The sequence below is a fragment of the Schistocerca cancellata genome, chromosome 1 (genome assembly GCF_023864275.1).
Source record: "Schistocerca cancellata isolate TAMUIC-IGC-003103 chromosome 1, iqSchCanc2.1, whole genome shotgun sequence".
Classification (NCBI taxonomy): domain Eukaryota; kingdom Metazoa; phylum Arthropoda; class Insecta; order Orthoptera; family Acrididae; genus Schistocerca; species Schistocerca cancellata.
Genome location: NC_064626.1, coordinates 1,034,462,018 through 1,034,486,618, shown reverse-complemented (window position 1 = coordinate 1,034,486,618; position 24,601 = coordinate 1,034,462,018). Strand labels below are relative to the sequence as shown.

The window sequence follows — 24,601 nt, the reverse complement described above, 5'->3', positions numbered from 1 at the left end:
CATTTGGGTAAATGGACATAGAAGTCTTAGAAGCAGACTTGGACAGAATGTGATTCACGCGAAACATCTACAGTCTTCTGTGAATGGATATCTTTTTATATCTACCAAGAATATCTGCGACAGACGTCAAACTGATGATAACTGCTCGCTGTTGGAGGCCTTACCCGTCCAAGAGAGGAGGACGACGCAGAGCACGGCTGCGAGAGCGGTCTGTGTCGGGCACCTCATGTTGCAGACTGTTGTCTGACCACGGCAGCAGCCGGCCTTTTATAGCACGGTCGCGGCGTGCGGCGTCACGCTGCCCAAGAGCACACGGGGTGTTGCCCCTCTACTTCTGCGTCTGCGGCGGGCACATCTACAACGACTCTGGCCTTCGACGCCAACATGTGGCCAATTAGGCTTCGCGAACTCGAGTAGCGCTTCACATATTCTGCTGATACAGACGTCAAGGATGGTCCTCGTATTCACGAGTTCCGAGAAGCCACCGTTCCCTAAAATCTTCCCTGTCATGTCGTAGTCGCACGGTCATCGTTTGGGCCGTTTGAGTCGCTGACCCGCAGTCTGAGTGTTATCACGACTCAAGGCCAGAACCCATAACGGTCGCCAACAGAACCTCCGATTTCCTTCCGTGATTTTCCGGCTGCCAGAAACGAGTGCACTCTACGCACAGATTTGCAAGTGTGATACGAAATAGCAGAGGCCTACCTCAATAAGTATCTGGAAAAATGTGTTTCATGGTAGTGAGTGTCACAAAAGTAGCTTGCGAATATACGTACATGAACTAACACCGTACTGAAGTGTGGGATTCGTATTATGAAATGTCGAACGTCAGATGTACATGGGATTTTGGTTTCGTCTCTGGAGCTTAGATGGGGTCTGATCTACAGTGTTTATTATCGTTAAAAGTGAAAACTAATACGGTGGAACTATCTGACAATGGAAGCAAAATACACTCCTGGAAATTGAAATAAGAACACCGTGAATTCATTGTCCCAGGAAGGGGAAACTTTATTGACACATTCCTGGGGTCAGATACATCACATGATTACATTGACAGAACCACAGGCACATAGACACAGGCAACAGAGCATGCACAATGTCGGCACTAGTACAGTGTATATCCACCTTTCGCAGCAATGCGGGCTGCTATTCTCCCATGGAGACGATCGTAGAGATGCTGGATGTAGTCCTGTTGAACGGCTTGCCATGCCATTTCCAACTGGCGCCTCAGTTGGACCAGCGTTCGTGCTGGACGTGCAGACCGCGTGAGACGACGCTTCATCCAGTCCCAAACATGCTCAATGGGGGACAGATCCGGAGATCTTGCTGGCCAGGGTAGTTGACTTACACCTTCTAGAGCACGTTGGGTGGCACGGGATACATGCGGACGTGCATTGTCCTGTTGGAACAGCAAGTTCCCTTGCCGGTCTAGGAATGGTAGAACGATGGGTTCGATGACGGTTTGGATGTACCGTGCACTATTCAGTGTCCCCTCGACGATCACCAGTGGTGTACAGCCAGTGTAGGAGATCGCTCCCCACACCATGATGCCGGGTGTTGGCCCTGTGTGCCTCGGTCGTATGCAGTCCTGATTGTGGCGCTCACCTGCACGGCGACAAACACGCATACGACCATCATTGGCACCAAGGCAGAAGCGACTCTCATCGCTGAAGACGACACGTCTCCATTCGTCCCTCCATTCACGCCTGTCGCGACACCACTGGAGGCGGGCTGCACGATGTTGGGGCGTGAGCGGAAGACGGCCTAACGGTGTGCGGAACCGTAGCCCAGCTTCATGGAGACGGTTGCGAATGGTCCTCGCCGATACCCCAGGAGCAACAGCTGGGAAGTGGCGGTGCGGTCCCCTACGGCACTGCGTAGGATCCTACGGTCTTGGCGTGCATCCGTGCGTCGCTGCGGTCCGGTCCCAGGTCGACGGGCACGTGCACCTTCCGCCGACCACTGGCGACAACATCGATGTACTGTGGAGACCTCACGCCCCACGTGTTGAGCAATTCGGCGGTACGTCCACCCGGCCTCCCGCATGCCCACTATACGCCCTCGCTCAAAGTCCGTCAACTGCACATACGGTTCACGTCCACGCTGTCGCGGCATGCTACCAGTGTTAAAGACTGCGATGGAGCTCCGTATGCCACGGCAAACTGGCTGACACTGACGTCGGCGGTGCACAAATGCTGCGCAGCTAGCGCCATTCGACGGCCAACACCGCGGTTCCTGGTGTGTCCGCTGTGCCGTGCGTGTGATCATTGCTTGTACAGCCCTATCGCAGTGTCCGGAGCAAGTATGGTGGGTCTGACACACCGGTGTCAATGTGTTCTTTTTTCCATTTCCAGGAGTGTAGTTGCAATAAGCATGGATCTGCAAACGAGCCTATTCAGGGATTAACTGCGAAAGCGTCATTGCTTCGACATAAAGTATTGTCCTTCTTGGTACAAAATTATATGAAACGATTTTATCCCACCTAACGGTACTCAACTTCCATCCAATGGACATGCATGATGGGGCAGCATTACCAGGCACCAACAGATTTTGCTGCTGATATAAGACAACATCTAACGCACTAATATGATTCAAGCAGCGCCTTCACCTTGCCTTCCATGATTGCCTGACCTCATCGCCTGACCTCAGTCCCATACATTTTTATGTCTGAGGTCATCTGAGAAGTGAAATGGACAGCTCTCCCACTGATGAGGAGCGAATTGTACAATCCTGTCAAGATTTACGAAATGATCCGGGCGTATTCGAAATATTTCGTAAGCCACTGACGAGACGAGAGTACTATTGCACCTCAATGTGAGGACGACGCGTGGAGCACCTGCTTTAACATGTGTGAGTGCACAGTAAATTGTAACGCAGTGAAGTGCGATAATTATTTCGTATGGTTCAGTGGCCAGGTGGAAGTCTTTCAGTTGGACACCGCTACGGCGACTTGTGTGTCCTTAACCTATCCCAGTAATACAAGCGGGGAAAGGAGACCTGTAGTGTGATATGGAAGCAGAATCCACGTGTCGTTTCTGGCGAATCTTCTCTTCGGTGAGAGGCAGACTGAGAGAATCCGTAGTTCGACTGGGATTTGATACCTCAATCTTTCGGTTTCCAAGCATACCTTTTACTGACAGACCACCGGAGTTTACAAGTAAGCATGCAATTGCATCTTGCATAACAGGATTCCTTACAGCATTTTTTTCTCTCGCAAGTGTGGAAATCAGACACGGAGCAATATCGAAAGGGTAGCTGTTTGATACCATTTTCTAGTGCTGTCATAGGATGCAAGTATATCTGTCGCTTCTTTGGACCAGGATACAGGTACAATTTTGAAGCACCATAACTGTTCGCCTCCTGAACTACGTGGTCAACGATCGTGAGTGGTACTGCGACCGGGTACTCTCAGCCTCGTGGCGTAAGCTGAGGAGCGACTCGACTGAGAAGTAGCTGTTCATAGGCTGTGAAGCCGAATACAGGCTGGAGAGCAGCGTGCTAACCCCACGTCCCCCTATACCATATCCGAATGACGCCGAATGGCGGCGGGTCGGTACTCCATGACCCGTCGGGACGACGAAGAGGCGCTATGCTTATGACTTCGATTTCTCTTTGATTCTTATTCTCAAGAACATTTGGTGTTATCGGCTCAGTTTAATGATGGACTATTGTCTTTGAGGTTGTTAATTTGGAACAACAAGTGGAGGGAAACACAAAAAGTGCGATGTGCATATGTTTTCTCATACATTTTCTATTTGTGCCTAGAATGCAGTTGGAGAGGAGTGTGATTTATTTTATTGAATGGTATGGTCCACTTTAGAGTTATTACTATGTAAATTTTGTATTTTGTAACTCCCTACTTTTATTTTACCACTAATTTTACTAGTACTGCAATATAATTATGTTTCGTTTTGGCGGCTTCTTCAAAGCAGTTTTTCCTTACAAGTAAAGAGGCTAAACGCGCAACATTGTCCAAAGATAAGTTGTTTCTTGTCCTTGTCCAGCGACATCTTTACAGTATTATACCGCTTCCGCTGGCCACTTAAAGAATAATTTCGATGGACCACGATACAGATTTCTCGTTGGTTTCATTGTGTGTTTTCGACGGAATAGAGTCATTTTTAAATAAAATAGACAGACGACGATAGGAGATGTACAGTTCGCTCTTCACTGCTTTCTGTTTTTCTACATTCCTTTAGTGTCTGTGGTAAGATTTTGGTTATCTTTGTTGGTTATAAGGAAGTAAAGGGAGCTCATGTAGTCTCTCATGACTTTCGAAAACTGCCAATGGTGTAACATTCTTGCAAGCTTAAATTCCAACATTTCTTCTTCTTTTCGTTTTGACTATCTGAGGACCAAGTTCGGATCCGTTTCTTTTCTTCTGGTCTTTCTCCTTTTCCAAGATTCTTTCACTTTGGAACCTTCTTCGCTATCCTTTCTATGATAATTTCGTTTTTCGAATTTTTTATTTAAAAATCACCCTGCTTTATATCTCTGGTTCTTGTGTTCTCATTTCTTCCAGATCTCTTGGCACCTCTTGGATCCGGAGCATTTTTCTTCTTATGTTAACCTGTGATGGTCCATTCCAAGGATGCGTCCGGAGACAGCGCTCCTTCTTTTCCTGGTGATGTCCGAGATTCCCTCTGTGTTGGTATACGGTTTCTTGTTAGCTCTTAAAATGACCATCTTCTGTTCTTCGAAGTCCCAATATCATCTTGTGAATCTATCGTTCCAGTAGTTGTAGTCTCTCCCAAGTACTCCCGTTCTTCCTATATTAAGAGTTTCTGCCACTTATAAGATGAGTTTCATTTAGTATACTTAATTCTGTGAGAGCTAATTAATGCTAAATTAGGCTTGCATATATTTCTCCTGAGTCGCATAAAGGCAAAGCGCTTGTTTATGTTACCTGCGGATCTACAGTAGGATCCTGGAATCTTACTGAGAGCAATACTCGTAGCACGTGTCTCCAATCTGAGGTTTAGAGTCGCATCCATGTCTTTAGATGCAACGCAGTGACCAGAGACGTGCCTTCTCTCAACACGTAAAGTTACCTGAAGAATATCGTGCGCTTGATGAAGCTCCTAGCTCTGTGTTTCCTCTATGTATCCAAGCGTTGCGAACAGTGATACAGAAATGTATAGAGTATAATATTCCACTTCACATAGTCTTCGTGGAATATCGGAAGGTGGTAGATACAGTCTAAACCTGGGCAGTAACGAGGGCGACGAACAGAATCCCCATTGACTTCAGGCATACCAACTTAATCCGCTATATTTACGGGATCGCCGCTCTACATGTGTGATTATGTGATTAAAGGAAGGTACCATCACTGGAAACAATCCCGTGAGAAGAGGCGTCAGACAGGGAGACACAATCTCAACTATATTTTTTACTAATAGTTCATGGTACGTCGTCTGACGTGACAGTGTTTTCCTGTCGATATTACAACAACCTCGTTGGAGAGTAGCCTCCTGCCACATCTTTGGAATGGTGTTTATACTTACCATGGCAAGCAGTAACTTCTAAATGGTTCTCCAACAGGCCCAGAGAGGGCAACCCACATACTGTCGAAACGATTTTCATTTGTCTTGTATGTTTAATATTTTTACACATTTTATCTGACAATAGCTGTTGAACCAACTAAGTTCCATGTATTTTTATTTTACTTTCTTGTCATTGTTCTTTTAATTACGCAATTTTACGTTGTTGTTTGACTTTTTAACCCATTGGTTAGTGATGCTATCATTCTGTCAAAGTGGGTGGAGCCTCCAGTATATATGTAAGACGTGCACTGCTCTATCTAGCAGCGATTTACCAACAGCAGGAGGCTTCTGCTCATACGGCATTTTGGTAATTCATCGTTTTATATCTTTGTAGTTATATATATATATACGCTGGATATATTTCGTAAACCACATTAAATACTGACGAACCGATTCCACAGACCGAACGTGAGGAGAGGGGCTAGTGTAATTGTTTAATACTAACCATACAAAAATGCACGGAAGTATGTTTTTTAACACAAACCTACGTTTTTTTAAATGGAGCCCCTCTCCTCACGTTCGGTCTGTGGAATCGGTTCGTCAGTATTTGATGTGGTTTACGAAATATATCCAGCGTTAACGTTAGGTGGCTCACCCTGTATATATTTCTTTAATATTTGTAGCTCTCTGATCAGACTTTGTTTTGGACTTGAATGTCTGAAAATGACCACAGGCATAGTCGAAACCGGCTACCAGAATACATAAATTTGGGATCAAGATTGATTTTAAAAGTAACTGTTACTAATAACATTGATCACTATCTGCTCCCACGATGTATCCAAAAGTAATAAATTTTTTGCCTTGAATTTAAAGAATGTATCTAATTGCCTACCTACGGGACAGAAAGGTATCAACGTAGATGCAAAATGTGTCATCTTGCCAGTAACAACGTACGGGCTCGAAACAATAATTCTTCCGACGAGCAGCACAAATCGCCTCTCGGTCTATCAAAGGGCAACAGGGAGAGCAATTGTTGGAGTGAGTCTGTGCGACAGAACCAAGAAGCAAGAAATAAGAAGAATAACGAGAAGATACCATGGCGTCGAGCGGATTGCGAGACTGAAGTGGCCTGGGGCAGGAAACGTAGCCAGAAACAGCTTCAGATGAATTAAAACACTGATGCAGTGGCGTCCGAACGAGTCAGGAAGAGAAAGAGAGGTGTCGGCTGTCCTCTGGAGAGTTGGAGAGACGGCAACCAGCGACATTTGGAGAAAAAAAAATTGAATCCGGACCTCCTAGCAAAGATCGACATGGAAATTTTTGGAACAGGCCTATGTCGAGAAATGGATATCTATAGTGTAAAGAAGAAGTAGAAAAAGAAAAAGAAGAAGTGTTTTCTGTGCGTTAGACTCAGTTGGTTAAACCGAAGGTACACTAATCGCTCGTCTCGCATGCTGCTGCATTCTTCAACTATTACGAAACTTCTTTGCTGAGCAAAGACGGTGAGATCATCGTCGAACGCCAAACATGAAGTAAGATGGGGTCACGGCTGGTACATTGTAAATATGTTAGAGAGTAGGGGAATTAGTATGCTACCACGTGACAGGTCATTTCTTCGACTTGCCTAGCGACTACTTTGTTTTTGGAAGTCAAAATAGATACTAAGTTCACAAAAACTGTCCAAAGTGTTTTTCGAAAATGTAGGTGGTTAACGGACTTCCGGATACTTTCGTCTTTAGCTGTAACAAACACTTCAGTCAGTGTGTTGTCGTTACATTACTGGTGCGCTGTCACGCTGTTTGCGCAGACGTCGCTTAGAACTGTGACGTAGAGTCTAGAGAGACGCATCCCAGAGTTATCTCCATACCGTTACGGTGAGATAGGTTCCTTACCTGCCCCGTGTTAACTTCACTCGAAACTAAGTATACTCCCACCGAGATATTAATTGATGGGTGAATTAGTTTCACTCGTATTAACAGGAACGTTCTTGGAACCTAACGTTATTTATAAGGCTACCAGTCACAATACAAAAAAAAAAACTCCGTGCGAACAGGCCCTGAAGGCTCAACGGTAGCGACCGGTCACCGTGTCTTCCTTAACCCTTAGGCGTCACTGGATGCAGATACGGATGAACATGTGGTCCGCACATCGCTCTCCCTGCCGTTGTCAGTTTTCGTGACCTGTGCCGCTACTTCTCAGTCAAGTAGCTTCTCAGTTGGGCTCACAAGAGCTGAATGCACATCGCTTGCCAACAGCACCGGGCAGAGTCAGACGGTGACCCATCCAAGTGCTAACCAAGGGCGACAGCGCCTAACTTCGGTGATCTGACGCGAACCGGTGTTACCACTGGTGCAAGACCGTTGCCACCAGTCACAACAGAAAGTGATTTTGTTTAATGCAAGTCCGGAGTCGAGCTTATATCCATGTTGAGGTGGTTTGACATTCAATTACATGTTTCTGCTCTCAATGTTGGAGATCACTGTTTGAATAAAAAATGACTTATGTGATGATGAATAACCAGATTCAACTGAAACAACTGGACATTGCTAAGCGATATGTGTTATGAAGTCTTCTAGTGCTCACATACAGCTGGAGTATCCATGTCGATTCCTCATTGTTTTCATCACATTTTTTTACAAGTTACCTGTATATTATACGTCATGGTAAATATTGGTACTTCTATCTTATGTTTCGCTACAGTAAATATTAATAACTGCAGAAACACATACATTCGCGATATCTGACGTGGGAACATAGGAAAACAGAGGTTATGGTCAAATACCTTGGCTCTATGACGTTCAAAGATGTTACACATACTGAAACATAACAGATATTACAGACTACGAAAATGAACCTCATATATATTAATGGAACCACACCGGCATTTATAATATATATAATGTTTGCTGCTAAATTATGTAATATTGTAACCATTTTTAGTAGTAAAAAATTAAATAACAGTAAAAAGAACAAAACTAAAAAATAAAATAATTGTAAAAACCAGTGATTATAACGGTATATACACTCCTGGAAATTGAAATAAGAACACCGTGAATTCATTGTCCCAGGAAGGGGAAACTTTATTGACCCATTCCTGGGGTCAGATACATCACATGATCACACTGACAGAACCACAGGCACATAGACACAGGCAACAGAGCATGCACAATGTCGGCACTAGTACAGTGTATATCCACCGTTCGCAGCAATGCAGGCTGCTATTCTCCCATGGAGGCGATCGTAGAGATGCTGGATGTAGTCCTGTTGAACGGCTTGCCATGCCATTTCCACCTGGCGCCTCAGTTGGACCAGCGTTCGTGCTGGACGTGCAGACCGCGTGAGACGACGCTCCATCCAGTCCCAAACATGCTCAATGGGGGACAGATCCGGAGATCTTGCTGGCCAGGGTAGTTGACTTACACCTTCTAGAGCACGTTGGGTGGCACGGGATACATGCGGACGTGCATTGTCCTGTTGGAACAGCAAGTTCCCTTGCCGGTCTAGGAATGGTAGAACGATGGGTTCGATGACGGTTTGGATGTACCGTGCACTATTCAGTGTCCCCTCGACGATCACCAGTGGTGTACGGCCAGTGTAGGAGATCGCTCCCCACACCATGATGCCGGGTGTTGGCCTTGTGTGCCTCGGTCGTATGCAGTCCTGATTGTGGCGCTCACCTGCACGGCGCCAAACACGCATACGACCATCATTGGCACCAAGGCAGAAGCGACTCTCATCGCTGAAGACGACACGTCTCCATTCGTCCCTCCATTCACGCCTGTCGCGACACCACTGGAGGCGGGCTGCACGATGTTGGGGCGTGAGCGGTAGACGGCCTAACGGTGTGCGGGACCGTAGCCCAGCTTCATGGAGACGGTTGCGAATGGTCCTCGCCGATACCCCAGGAGCAACAGTGTCCCTAATTTGCTGGGAAGTGGCGGTGCGGTCCCCTACGGCACTGCGTAGGATCCTACGGTCTTGGCGTGCATCCGTGCATCGCTGCGGTCCGGTCCCAGGTCGACGGGCACGTGCACCTTCCGCCGACCACTGGCGACAACATCGATGTACTGTGGAGACCTCACGCCCCACGTGTTGAGCAATTCGGCGGTACGTCCACCCGGCCTCCCGCATGCCCACTATACGCCCTCGCTCAAAGTCCGTCAACTGCACATACGGTTCACGTCCACGCTGTCGCGGCATGCTACCAGTGTTAAAGACTGCGATGGAGCTCCGTATGCCACGGCAAACTGGCTGACACTGACGGCGGCGGTGCACAAATGCTGCGCAGCTAGCGCCATTCGACGGCCAACACCGCGGCTCCTGGTGTGTCCGCTGTGCCGTGCGTGTGATCATTGCTTGTACAGCCCTCTCGCAGTGTCCGGAGCAATTATGGTGGGTCTGACACACCGGTTTCAATGTGTTCTTTTTTCCATTTCCAGGAGTGTAATTTGCCGGCAAACATTGTATGTATTATGAATGACAGTGAAGTTCCATAACCAGGTAACAATGTTATTTTCCTAATCGGTAATATCTGCTATGTTTCTGTATGGGTATCATATATGAACGTCTTAGATCTAACGTCTTTGACCACAACCTGTATTTTCCTAGGTAACGACGTCAAACGTTGCGAGTGTACATGCTTCTGAAGATATTAACATAAATTGTATCAAAGTCTTGACATGGAACTACCAATACCATTATTCACCATGACGAATAATATACACTAGGTGGCAAGAGTCATGTGATAACGATATGCACATATAAAGATGGCGGTAATATTGCGTACACGAGGTATAAAAGGACGTTGGTGGAGCTGTCTTTGGTACTCAGATGATTCATGTGAACAGATTACTGACGTGATCACGGCCGCACGATGCGAATTAACAGACTTTAAACATGGATGGCTAGTTGGAGCTAGGCGCTCGGGACATTCCATTGTTAGGAAATTTAGTATTCCGAGATCCATAGTGTCAAAAGTGTGCCGAGAATACCATATTTCTGGCATTACCTTTCATCACGGACAACACAGTGGCCGATAGCCTTCAATTAACTGCCAAGAAAGTTGTCAGTGCTAACAGACAAAGAATTCTGCGTAAAATAACGGCAGATAGCAAAAGGTGGGACATACAACGAACAAATCCGTTAGGACAGTGTGGCGAAATTTGGCGTTAAAGTGCTATGGCAATAGATGACCGACGCGAGTGCCTTTTGCTAACAGCACGACATCCTGTGCAGCGCCTCTTCTGGGATCGTGACCATATGGGTTGGACGTTAGACGACTGTAAAAACATGGCAGGGTCAGCTGGGTCCCAATTTCAGTTGGTAAGAGCTGACGGTAGGATTCGAGTTGGCGCACGCCCCGAAGCCATGGACTCGAGTTGTCAACAAGGCCCTGTGCAAGCTGGTGACGGCTCTATAATGGTGTGGGCTGTGTTTACGTGAAATGGACTGGGTCGTTTCGATGTTCGGCTGCTTGGAGACCATTTGCAGCCTTTCATGGACTTCATGTTCCCCAACAACGATGGAATTTTTATGGGTGACAATTCGCCATGTTAACGGGTCACAATTTTTCGCGTTTGGTTTGGAGAACGTTCCAGACAGTTCGAGAAAATGATTTAACCAGCTAGATAGCCAGACATGAATCCCACCAAATATTTATGGAGCATAATCGAGAGGTCATTTCGTGCAGAAAATCCTGCACCGGCTACACCTGAGCAATTATGGACGCCTATTGAGGGATCATGGCGCAATGTTTCTGCAAGACTCTTCGAACGACTTGTTGAGTCCATGCCACGTCGTGTTGCTGCACTACCCCGGGAAAAAGGAGACGATGATGTTTGGTTTGTGGGGCGCTCAACTGCGTGGTTATCAGCGCCCGTACAATTTCCCAACCTTTGCTCAGTCCAATTTCGCCACTTTCCGGGATGATGATGAAATGATGAGGACAACACAAACACCCAGTCATCTCGACGCAGGTGAAAATCCCTGACCCCGCCGGGAATCGAACCCGGGAAAAAGGAGGTCCGACACGATATTAGTAGGTATCCCGTGACTTTCGTCACCTCAGGTACAATTCATGTGTTAGAAATCGAGATATTTTTGTAAAGGGTGAGATGATATATTGTAGAAACGACATGGATACTCCAGCTGCGTGTAAGTACTAGAAGATTTTAAAACACATGTCGCTTAGCTACTTCCACTTGTTTCATTTGGTTCTATTTAGTCAGCATCATATTATTTGTTTTTTATTCACACAGGAATCTCCAACACTGAGCACTGAAACATGTAATTCAATGTAAAATCACCTGATGGTGGGCACAAGCCCGAAACCGGCCGTGCATTAAGTAAAATCACCTTCTGTTGTGACTGGTAGTGGTTACTATCCTGCACTCCATAAAGGAACGATCACAGAGTTCAACTGCATCCAACGTGGATCAAATTCAGTTATCGTTACTTATTTTGTGCTTCTGCGTGTGTAGACGTAAAAGGCAAACCCTAGCAAACGTTGCTACCGCAAATGGTTATTTCACTGTTGATTTGTAAATATAAGGCACAAACGCGATAAGAGATGCAGCTGTCATGGCTGCAGTTTCATAACACAGTTTTCCCGTCCCGTTTCACGCTGACCATTCAGCTACCGGGGGTGGACAAGCATGACGAAGTGCTTTGTATCGATTCGAAGTCATGTCGTTTTTGATGATGACCATTGGCAGCAACGCGTGACAAGAAGCCATTCAACGAAAAAACAAATTATGGCCGAAACAGGATAATAGTGTGATATAAACAACTTAGGAAAACTCGCTGATTAAAATAAAAGAATATATTGAAGGTTAAAACCATGGTTTCCCCATTGATATAAACATTCGTCAAAATTGAAAATATAGCACACAGAGAGTTGCTTCGACTTTTTAGCCATTGTCAACTGGTACTAGCATACAGATGAACATCAAGAACATTTCTACACTGACTACGATTTAATTTTGGCGTACATGGGCATCACCAAAAACGTCTGCGCTATTACACTGGCAGGCAAGAAGTAATGACTGCATTGATAGTCATATTGATGCCAAGACGCATACTGACTCTAACAAAAGTCCTAATTTGTCAGCCTGTTGTAACACGTACTACTTACAACGTTACATTCTTCCGTTACTTCTAGGCGCACGTGTGCGGCATTGTACGTTTGCTTAAGTTTCGACTGATGCATACGTACCACAAAATGAAAACGCGCAAGGTGCAAAAGTGTTGTCGATTCGCATTTATGTGATAGTAGTGCTTGACAATGGCTCAAAAACCGAAACAAGCCTGTAGTAGACATTAATAAACTATTAATTTTAAGAAAAGTTTATAGCCAAGATGAATCGTAGGTGTAACCTTTAATAAATTACTATTGACTCTGGAACCTCGCATAAAGAAAGTGGCTCTGGAGAAATGTAGTGTTATGCAAAATTTTGAAGTGTGTCTGTAATTAGAAATTTCACAAACTATGTCGCCTGTCCTCTGGCAGACGTTTACTTCCCCCGTAGAAGAGTTTTTGTATCTTATTTCGTTTTTTTTATATCTAGCTTGTCGTTCAGGGAGTCACGCTCTAAATGCCAGAGAATTTGCACTATGCTGCCACCACGCCCTCGTTATAGCTTGTGAGTGTAAATAGTCCAAAACGCCTTATATTGGATGCGCAGATGCGGAGATATAGGCGCGAAGGCAAAGACATTTCTCCACACATGTCATATTTAAAGCTTCATAGGCACGTTAGGCAGAAAAATGTTAACTTCATTTGCAAAAATACAATATCACTTGTAGTCTTAGACCGCTTTCATTTTCCAACAGAGTATCGATTAATAGGTAACACCTAAACTCTGCCGACCGCTCTGACCGAGCGGTTATAAGCGCTTCAGTCCGAAACCGCGCTGCTGTTGCCGTCGCAGGTTCGAATCCTGCCTCGGGCATGGATGTGCGTGCTGTCCTTAGGTTAGTTAGGTTTAAGTAATTCTAAGTCTAGGGGACTGATGACCTCAGATGTTAAGTCTCATAGTGCTTAGAGCCATTTGAACCATTTGAACCTAACATATGTACCCGTTTTCTTAATTTGCACAACGATTACTGATTATGCCTCAGTTACAAATAAATCTGAATTTGAGTCACTAGCATTTACTGATCTAGAAAGCGCTTATTTATGCGAAAAATTCCGAGTTGTAGTCACAGGGAGCTCTCTTTAAACTGAATGTCCCATCATAACTGTCTGGGGCACTCACTTCGAAGCCCATTGGAAGGCAAAGTTATAAGACCTTCACCACGAACATGCTTTGTAAAACCTGCGGTGTTCAAAGTAACCCTATCTTTTTTAAGTCCAAATGTTACTGTGACAAAAAATTTCCGGTAGTTGTTTTTAAAGCTTTACAACCTGTAATGTAATCACGTAATATTTGTAGTAATTACTGTAAGGGAAGAATCAAAAAGTTTCCATTCGAAGGCCCTACATTCCAGAATCGGTGTCCCAATGAGACAAAATCGCCGTGAGCATCGAGGCAATCATCCTATCGACGCACCAGGTTGAACACACCCGTTTCGTAAAACAGCAAGTGCTCCTGCGTGAAGGATTCCGTAACTGTCTGCTTCACATCCTCATCCGACGGGAATCGTCGTCCCTTCTAGGCCCTATTTTAAGGGACCGAAGGATTGGTAAATGCATGGGGAGAGATTGCGAAGTAGCAAGGTGCCTGAGTGTCTGCCACTTGAGTTGGCGTATGGCAACGTGCGTCATCATGAAGTAGTACCAACCATTGTCCCAGTTTTCCCGAACGTGTCGCCGTAATTGTAGACATGCTGCACCCCATGTAGTCTTCACTCTCCGATGAATGTCTAGCATTGTTTGTCCTTCGGCCACCAAGAAAAGAATAACAGCACCTTGGTCCCATTTGGAAGCATTTGGCAATAGCTTCGCCATAGTTCACGTTTCCGCATTTAGCGCATGTCGGAATGTTACGAATTACACACTAATTCCTTCCTTAATCATCTGTACTTGTACATCCGCATAGAAGTCGCGCTACGTTGCATACGTGTTGCAGCAACGCCCTAAAACGAGAACTTTTACTCGCCCCCCTATATACGTGTTTTCCATCTCTTGCTTCGTATTTCAGAAATATTTCACTCTAAGAAAATCGTTGATGTTAAAATGTACATTTATGTTACTGTACATGCAAGAATTACAATAGATTACATTCAGTACGCAATAAAATAAATATAAATTGTGAAAGCAACAACATCTGGTGATATCCCAACATGAGTCACAAAACGTTAGCAAACAATGAGAGCCGCCCGGAGTGGCCGAGCGGTTCTAGGGGCTACAGTCTGGAACCGCGCGACCGCTACTGTCACAGGTTCGAATCCTGCCTCGGACATGGATTATTGTGATGTCCTTGGGTTACTTAGGTTTAAGTAGTTCTAAGTTCTAGGGGACTGGTGACCTCAGAAGTTAAGTCCATAGTGCTCAGAGCCATTTGAACCATAAACAATGAGAGTTTAGTCTACTGGAATTCTATATGCAATATGCGAAATATGAGACATAAAGACGGTTTAAAAACCACATCAGTGAACAAAATTAACTACCCGACATTTTCATTGGATTTAATTCACTTTTTTAAAGATATGCACTTGTACTATCATGCTCAAAAGTATCCGACCGACCTGAATAGGATTCCGCCTGATTTGCTTGCAGCCTACACAACATATCTGTCTTGCAGGTTCTGTAATTTGTTTACAATACAGTGGTCTGGCTACACAAACAGATACTACAAGAGACCAGTAGAGAATACTGTTCTTAATGGCGCCGCGCTGGGTAGCCGAGCGGTCTAGGGTGCCTTACCACGGTGCTCGCGGCTCCTCTCTCGGAGGTTCGAGTCCTCCCTCGGGCATGGGTGTGTGTGTTGTCCTTAGAGTAAGTTAGATTAAGTAATTTGCAAGCCTGGGGACCAATGACCTCAGCAGTTTGGCCCCAGAGGAACTTACCACAAATTTCCATTTTCTTAATGGCAATCAGTCCAGATGTAAATAAACACCAGAGTATTGAAAATACTAGGAAACACGTTATTAGAGACGAGAGAGCCCTTAACGCTTGTAAACCAAACTTTATTACAGCAAATGACGTTTCAAAGACATTACTACGCTCCTTAGAAACTGAGACAACTAACTATCTGACATAAATCATAGAGTAGTCCTTAGACAAATTTAAATGTTTTTATGAACAAGAGATCTGGAGCCAATATATGGAATTCTGAAGTTCTACGACTATTCGAAGTATTTTTGCTCTCAAAAAGCTTTATCCATATCTACTAAACGTCGTTCCTGTGGTGAGTGGTCTTGCAAATTAAAAATAAAGAAAAGAGAACGATTCAGTTGCATCAAGGATCGTCATAGATTAATAGGCATAAAGTGACGTGAAATACCAAAGTTTTAGTCAAAGCGTTGGCGCAGTGGCTTACGTTCCGGCTTTGCAGTTTTTCCGGCCGATGTGGCCGAGCGGTTCTAGGCGCATCAGTCTGGAACCGCGCGACCACTGCGGTCGCAGGTTCGAATCCTGCCTCGAGCATGGATGTGTGTAATGTCCTTAGGTTAGTTAGGTTTAAGTAGTTCTAAATTCTAGGGCACTGATGACTTAAGAAGTTAAGTCCCATAGTGCTGAGAGTCATTTGAACCATTTTTGAACCTTATTATTTATTGTTGCATTCTGTTCTGTGCCTGTAATGTAATCAGACAACTAACGTACATCGCAGTCTTGACGTGAAATGTATTCAAGAATAATCGTCTGAGAGGAGGAAATCATTTTACTTATTTGATTTGTTTATTATGCGTTTAGTAACGTGTACTCATATGTTCTTGGAATGGAACAAGGTTAAAACAATGTTTTTCTTCTTATTATTTTTTTTCATCCTGGGTATTTTCCCCCAGCACTAACTACACCATCTGAGATCATGTTCTCACTTTAGGAGCAGAGCAAGGTTTTTGGGTTGTTGAGAGGAGTATACTATAAAATGAGTACTATAAGGTGTTTGTGGTACATAGTCTTTTGTGTTTTGGATTTTTGACACTGATTTTTTGGTGGAAGTTTTGTTGTTAGCAGACGCTACTTGCTACCCGTTGTTTCACAGGATGTCAGCAAGGGAGGTGCCCGGAGTTGCAGATGAATGTAAAGATGAGGTGCATTAAGAGCTGGCGGTCTGGGGCGAGGACCTAACAAGGGAACCTCCCTATCGCACCCCCCCTCAGATTTAGTTATAAGTTGGCACAAGTAGATAGGCCTTGAGAAACTGAACACAGATCAATCGAGAAAACACGTAGAAGTTGTGTGGTACTCTGCAAAAAATAAGCAAAATATACAAACTGAGTAGTCCATGCAAGATACGCGACATCAAGAATAGTGTGAGTTCAGGAGCGCCGTGGTTCCATTGTTATCGTGAGCCCATGTGGAACGAGAGGTCCATGGTTCAAGTCTTCTCTCGAGTGAAAAGTTTACTTTATTTATTTTCACAAAGTTATGATCTGTCCGTTTGTTGATTGACGTCTCTGTTCAGTGCAATAAGTCTAGTGTCTGTGTTTTGCGACCGCACCGCAAAACCGTGCGATTGGTATACGAAAGGACGAGCCTCTCCAATGGGAACCGAAAACATTTGATCTCAAGGTCATAGGTCAACCGATTCCTCCACAGGAAAACACGTCTGATATATTCTGTACGACACTGATGACGGCATGTGCGACACATGACAGGAATATGTTGTCGACCTACCTAACTTGTACACTTGGCGAATGGGTAAAAAGATTCTTCTACCTTGCCCGATTTAGGTTTTCTTGTGGATGTGATAATTACTCCCAAAAAAGTGATGAAAACAAAAGAGTTTGTCACGTAAACTGCAACAAATCAATGCAACAGTTTCACAGTCACACAGTTTTCCCTGTACTCTGTCAAAACATATGTTTTTAACGTTTTCAAATTTTTCCTTGTGTAGACCGTCAAATCCTGCATATGTCCAAGCAAATCTGAACATGTGCTGGAATTTTGGAGAGCGAAGTTGATTATGTGTGAGTGCCTGGACTTTGATAATTGACACACGATCACGTAAACAATACTGCTCTGCGTACCTGTGCAGCTTCGCAAAATCATAGAATCTTTTCACAAAGTATTTCACTTGCCGTCCCCATACTACTGCGCAGTTACATCGGACGGACGGACAGACAGATAATAATTATGTGAAAATAAAAAATTCAACTTTTCACTCGAAGGAATACTAGAACCAAGGACTTCTTGTCCCGCAGCTCCTCACGCTAACCACGGGACCACGGTGCTCCTTAACTCACGCTCTCCTTGATGTTGCCTACCTTGCGCATGGACTACTCAGTTTGTATATTTTGCTTATTTTTTCATAGTTCCACACAACTTCTTCCTGTTTTCTCGATTGATCTGTGTTCAGTTTTTCAAGGCCTATCCACTGTGGCGACTTGTAACTAAATCTGAGGCGGGTGCGTTAGGGAGATTCCCTTGTAAGAGAGAGCGTGGCCGAGCTGACACCGCGCCTACCCGAGGTCGCCGACCGAGCCTTGGTGCCGTCGCAGTAAAATGCGGACGACGTGAGCGTTGCGGCCTCTTTTATTTTTGTTAATTTGCCCGCGCTCAGTTCGATAGTGGCATTCTTTGATAGCGCCGAGCCGTTCGGGCCCATTTAATCATATTTAGGGCCTGTGTGCCGGAATCTGTTTGTTTACCCTTGCAGGTGGTAGCGCACGAGTTGATTGCCAAGGTACAGGTGTTGGGGCACAAGGGACTGTAGTTGGTGGCTAGTGATTTGGAGTAGCAGATGAATGAGTCTTTAGAGAGGGTACATGAGGTGGAGAATATTATTCGTCAAACGACTCGAGAGGTATCCGGCTCCATACAGATAAGGGATAACCGAAGGCAGCGTTGTAACTTTAGAAGGATTCGAGAAAATGCTTGTGAAATTACTGAACCCATTGATGACACTGTTACGAGAAGGAGAGAAATTATCTATCAGTTCAGCAGAGGAGACCGACCATACAGTGATTTATCTTTTAACACTGCAAGACTGTGGCGAGGGACTGAATATGTCTAGCAAGCAATTATATGAGTTGTTGGGTCCCACGGCTTCTGGTATATTGGAACGTCTGTTACGACTCGCGGCCTGTGATCAACATGACGTTCGTGGACCTTAGGCGGTGAATTGCAGAGAATTTCCTGCCGTCACGCGCACGTCATGAATTAGTTGCTAGAAGTTATTTTTCCGATGAAGGGGAAAGTGAGCTTCCAGGTGTTACGTAGTTAGGGTACAGAATGCTGTGCGTAATCTCCTTTTGGATTACACCGAGCGGAAGTCGTTGATAAAACTGTAGGGAGCATGCATCCGAATGATAGATCCTGGTTTACCTTTTGCAGTAGGCCGAAAGCCTTTGAACATGGATCATTTGGTCAGGCTTGGTGAGGCCTTAAGGCAGGCCTATCTTGGTAAAACGCTGAGAGTTGTGGAGGGCGTAAAACCGGAGACAGGTTGAGGCCTGCTGTTATAGATGCTAGCAGAAGGGGCATCTAGTAAAGGACTGTACTCATCCTCGTGCCGAGGGAACATCTGACGCCAGAGGGAGGGCGCTGGGGCGAGAAGATGGTGCTTTATGCGGACCGTACCCACGTTCGGTCCCAATATTACATTTGTTTGCGCTAATTTTAATGACGATCCGTAGTGCACCTTATTGGACTCAGCTAGTTCGTCCAGTTTCATTAATGATTCTAGTTATAGAGATAAGCACCGATCTGTAAATTGTCCGCCCCGATTGCTGAGTGGTCAGCGTGACGGATCGCCGTCCTATGGGCCCGGGTTCGATTCGCGGATGGGTCGGAGATTTTCTCCGCTCAGGGACTAGGTGTTGTGCTGTCTTCATCATCATTTCATCCGCATCCGGCGCGCAGGTCGCCCAGTGTGGCGTCGAATGTAATAAGACCTGCACCAAGGCGGCCGGACCTGCCCCGCAAGGGGCCTCCCGGCCAATGACGCCAAACGCTCATTTCCATTTCACCTGTAAATTACCAGAGACTGAGAGAGATGAAGTATGAATTAAGGTGGCTATTTTGGAGAAAAATGTGTTGTTGGGAAATGTCCAAGTGAAGGCCAGGTTACAGAATTTTGCTTGGAAGTTAATGATGAGGGTGTCACGTGATGTCCAGTTACCCTCGGATCTGATTTTATTCCTGGGGCAGGGCTGATTCCTTATTGGAGGCAAGACAAGTTGTATGTCAGATTCGACTGGGGGGGGGGAGGGGGGGCCTGGGCCCTTCTCCCCTTTTGTCATCAGTCTTCGGGCCGATGGCGGTGGGGGGAAATGGGTTCACGAATTATGACCAGAGGGAAGGGGGAGCTAGAGGCATCAGGAGCTGGGAAAAAAATAGGATTAGGGGGGGGACTCTGTGAGGAATTTTGTAATGTGTTGCCTAATCGCCTCATGGAGGTACAGGGAGACGAATATGAAATCGAGTTAAGTGATAAGATCCCAGTGAGGTGCTCCCTCACTCCCCCCCCCCCCTTCTCACCCACCGACTGCACTTTGTCTGGGGGACAAGATTTGGTTTAGGAATTTTCATATCGCAACCGGGGGGGGGGGGCGAGGGGCGAGGGAGACGAGCGAGATAATAGGCAAATTGCTGCCGTGATTTAAGGAAGTAGGGAAAATATTGACATTTGTAACGCTGATGACATTATTTGTGAGAGAAGCTGTAATGTTGTTGCATTAATTTGTTCTGAAAGCTGTGCTGATATTCAAGACCATAAAAGTGGGTTAAAAGCTGTGAGCTATCTGAGGAAGTTCACCTTGCATTACTGCACAACTGTTTCACCAGGTATCCAGCCTAGCTTACCAAATTCCCAACCAGACTAACATTAATTATAATCTTTTAGTACTCATCTTAGATAACCAGTGAAATACACATAAAAAGACAATTTAAATAAAAAGAAATAAATCAGTTTATATTTGGACATTTATTTTAACATTGATCATTGTTCCGTTAAAATTTCAGTATATCAAACTTGATTCATAACTAAACTGGTGCCTTATTTAGGATTGTGAAAATGTGAGTTTGTAATCTTATGGAACACATCAAATAGGGAGCCAAAATTGGGAGACTACATACAACACTGCATTCATAAAATAACACACGAAGAACGTTGAAACATGTCCAAGAGGAAATTAACCACAACCAACCGATTCAATTTTCACCCAAAGAAGTTACGTTCGTAGTGCAATCCTGTCCGTCATGAAATTACCACACACTGGTATACTAAATTCATACTAACTCTCTGTGAAATCTTCCCGAAAAGAATAGCTGAGGGCTACTTTGATGCTTACACCACATGCTTCACGTGGTCAACTTGGTTTACACAAAGGGTGTAACTCCACAATAATTTTGATAATTAAAATAAATTACATCGACACGCAATTTACAAAAGAAAAACCTCGAACTGGTTAATATCGTCTTACTATTAACCTGATGGATCAAAAAATTGTATAAGCACGTGGTACTGGTCTCACAAAGTACACCCCACGTGGGTTGAACATAAATAAAAGTTGCTATATTGAAAAATATTGTCAAGACGAGACGTAATAATCTCACGCACATTCACATTTAAGATTGATGATCTTAGGGTTACTGATCAACGCGTGGTTCCACTTTACTCACGAAGTAGTGACAAAGCAACTACCGGAAGATATTCTGAACTTCAGACTGGAATTACACTGCATTGCAATTTAAGATAACATTAGATGTTTTAGAGCTAAACCTGAAATAAAGGTGATTACATTTTCAGTTAGGCTGAACTTAAGAAATCCATTGTCGTACAGACTTAGCAGACACGCACTTAGCTGGAGATCTTACCACTTCAGACGCTCGCCACAGACTGACTGACCTGGGCCCCTACCGAGCGTGCTTAACAGATACAAACGGAAATGACCAGAGAGGCAGCTTCCTATACCAACAAGACAAGGACAGACAGGACCATACTAAGAATAGAAACCTCTCTGCTTTTAGAAAGCGTAGCTACCTGTTCTGACGTTGGTCCTACTGTTCTCTAGCAGACAGGCTTGTCTGCTACCATCAAGCATGCAACTAGAAATACATTTGTTCATTCATCCTCTCACACAGAAGGAAAGGGAAATGACAGTATCTTATCATATACAGTATATAAAAGAAAGCGGATGTAGGTCCTGTATGAGACTGTGTGACATGAATTATATATAAACTGTGTTTTAAAGTGTAGTAGTGTGACAGATCGTTCTTGTTTATGTGTAAAAGTAACACGTTCCACTGCTCAGTCTCCTCCCAGATAGTCAGAAACAGCACAGTAAATTTAGAAGAGGAATTTATGCCGTAAATGAGAACATATTTAAGAAATTAACATGAAAGGAATCCAACAGAGACCTTTCAAAGCTAATACTAGACAGATATTGGGGTTGCATTTGTCACACGTGAATCAGTTTGAGGAGGGCATAAATCCCGAAGGTAATTAATTTTGTAAACCATGACCCATTAAGCGACACCCACATGTTATTGTGCTTTAGCCCTATATTTAATTTATGTTTTAATTAGTGAAGTAGAGCTATGGTGACTTCAATATACACTCCTGGAAATGGAAAAAAGAACACATTGACACCGGTTATGGTCAAATACCTTGGCTCTATGACGTTCAAAGATGTTACACATACTGAAACATAACAGATATTACAGACTACGAAAATGAACCTGATATATATTAATGGAACCACACCGGAATTTATAATATATATAATGTTTGCTGATAAATTATGTAACATTGTAACCATTTTTAGAAGTAAAAAATTAAATAACAGTAAAAAGAACAAAACTAAAAAATAAAATAATTGTAAAAACCAGTGATTACAACGGTATATAATTTGCCGGCAAACATTGTATGTATTATGAATGACAGTGAAGTTCCATAACCACGTAACAATGTTATTTTCCTAATCGGTAATATCTGCTATATTTCTGTATGGGTAACATACACTCCTGGAAATTTCCAGGAGTGTATATGCAGATCGCGCTTTTTATACCCCGTCGATCTCAATTTACAATTTCGAAGATCATAGTCTGTCACTGAATTCAGCCGATAACACAAAATGATCTCCAGAATAGGAATCAAAGACAAATAGAAGTCATAAAACACAGCTCCGCATCGGGGCACTGGCGGGTCACTCAACAGCGACCGGCCGCGCTATCATTCTCTGTCATGCTGCCATTTGGAATCATTCGGATGCGGTACACAGGGCTACGGGATGAGCACACCGCTGTCTAGGTCGCCGTCGGCTTTGTAGACCTGGGAGCCGCTACTTCTCACCCAGGCATCTCCTCAGCTGACATCACGAGGCTGAGTGGAACCCGTACCAGTCCTTCCACAAAGGCAGCACCACTCAGACATGTGGGCCACTTAGTTACGCAGGCAGCCACTTACAGTTCTTCACAACTATAACTTTATACTGGTCCAAAGAAGCGATAAATACACTTCCATTCTATGACAGTAATATGCAAAGCAACTACCCTTTCGATCCTGCTATGTGTTTAGTTTCCGTACTTGCGGGAAAGAATGACTGCTATCAAGGATTCTCCAAGACCCAGTTATTTACTTATTAATGAATCTTGGGCTCTATCAGTAAAACGCGTCCCTGGGAACTGAAAGATTGGCGGTATCGAGTCACAATCGAATCATGGCTTTTTTTCAGTCTGCCTTTAACCTAACATTCATCTGTCAATGATGTGAAGATTCGCCAGCAACTTGTGGTTCGGATTCCGATTTAAACTGCAGGTGCCCTCTCCACCGTTGGATGTCTCGGATAGGTTAAGGACATGTAAGTCGCCGAAGTGGCGTCCACTTGAAACACTTGCACCAGGGCACTGAACCCCACAAAGTTATTCTTCTTTTTCAGCAAGTTAGACGTTTAATTTACTGTACAGTCGCATCTGTTATAGTGGGTGTTCCACGTGTCGTCCTCGCATTGGGATGCAATACAACACACGCCTCGAGAGTGAGTTACGAAATATTTTAGCCGGCCGAAGTGGCCTTGCGGTTCTAGGCGCTGCAGTCGGGAACCGCGAGACCGCTACGGTCGCAGGTTCGAATCCTGCCTCGGTCATGGATGTGTGTGTTGTCCTTAGCTTAGGTAGGTTTAACTTGTTCTCAGTTCTAGGGGACTAAAGACCTCAGAAGTTGAGTCCCATAGTGCTCAGAACCATTTGAACCGTTTGAAATATTTCATATATTCCCGGATCGTTCCGTAAATCTTGACATTTCACTGCTCATCAACGGGAGAGCTGTCCGTTTCACTTTTCACTTGACCCCAGACAGAAAAATGTAAACGAATCAGGCAGGTGAACTTGAAGGACCAGATACAGTCTCTGCTCTTGGACCATATTAGCGCATCAGATGTAGTCTTAAATCAGCAGGAAAGTGTGCCAGTGCCCCATCACACATGCACCGCGTGTGAAATTTGTGTGCAGTTAGACGGGAGCTTGATCGAAAAATTTCATTTGATATACGTTTGTACCGGCAACGGCCTTGCCGCAGTGGATACACCGGTTCCCGTGAGATCACCGAAGTTAAGCGCTGTTGGGCGTGGCCGGCGCTTGGATGGGTGACCATCAGGCCACCATGAGCTGTTGCCAATTTTCGGGGTGCACTCAGCCTCGTGATGCCAATTGAGGAGCTACTCGACCGAATAGTAGCGGCTTCGCTCATAACGACCGGGAGAGCGGTGTGCTGACCCCACGCCACTCCTATCCGCATCCTCCCCTGAGGGTGACACGGCGGTCTGATGGTACCGGTAGGCCACTCGTGGCCTGAAGACGCAGTGCTTTATACTTTTGTACCGATTAGAACAATATTTCATACTGGTTCTCCCACATATTCACAGTTATCTCCCAAACGACTTGTATGCAGACACGAGTTTACTAGAATTATTTTCCTTCTGTTATCGCACAATATCATCGTAGTAGCTTTAGCTGTTAATTATCGTATACATTACAGATCACACCCAACCTACGGTCCAGAGACGAACTC

The 24,601-nt window shown here is 44.7% G+C and overlaps 1 protein-coding gene and 1 pseudogene across 2 annotated transcripts in view; one reads left to right on the top strand and one right to left on the bottom strand.

Annotated features, from left to right (window-relative positions):
- LOC126089736 (uncharacterized) overlaps positions 1–24,601 on the bottom strand; it is a 134,305-nt gene that overhangs the window by 7,841 nt on the left and 101,863 nt on the right. The window contains exon 1 of one of the 2 annotated variants that reach the window (XM_049906932.1): positions 165–322. The exons of the other annotated variant lie outside the window; for it this stretch is intronic. Within the exon in view, the coding sequence (XP_049762889.1) occupies positions 165–228 (64 nt within the window). The 5' untranslated portion in view covers positions 229–322. Of the gene's footprint in view, positions 1–164; positions 323–24,601 lie in introns of those variants that run through there. 2 annotated transcript variants of the gene reach the window in all.
- On the top strand, positions 24,091–24,207 carry LOC126100737 (5S ribosomal RNA; annotated as a pseudogene).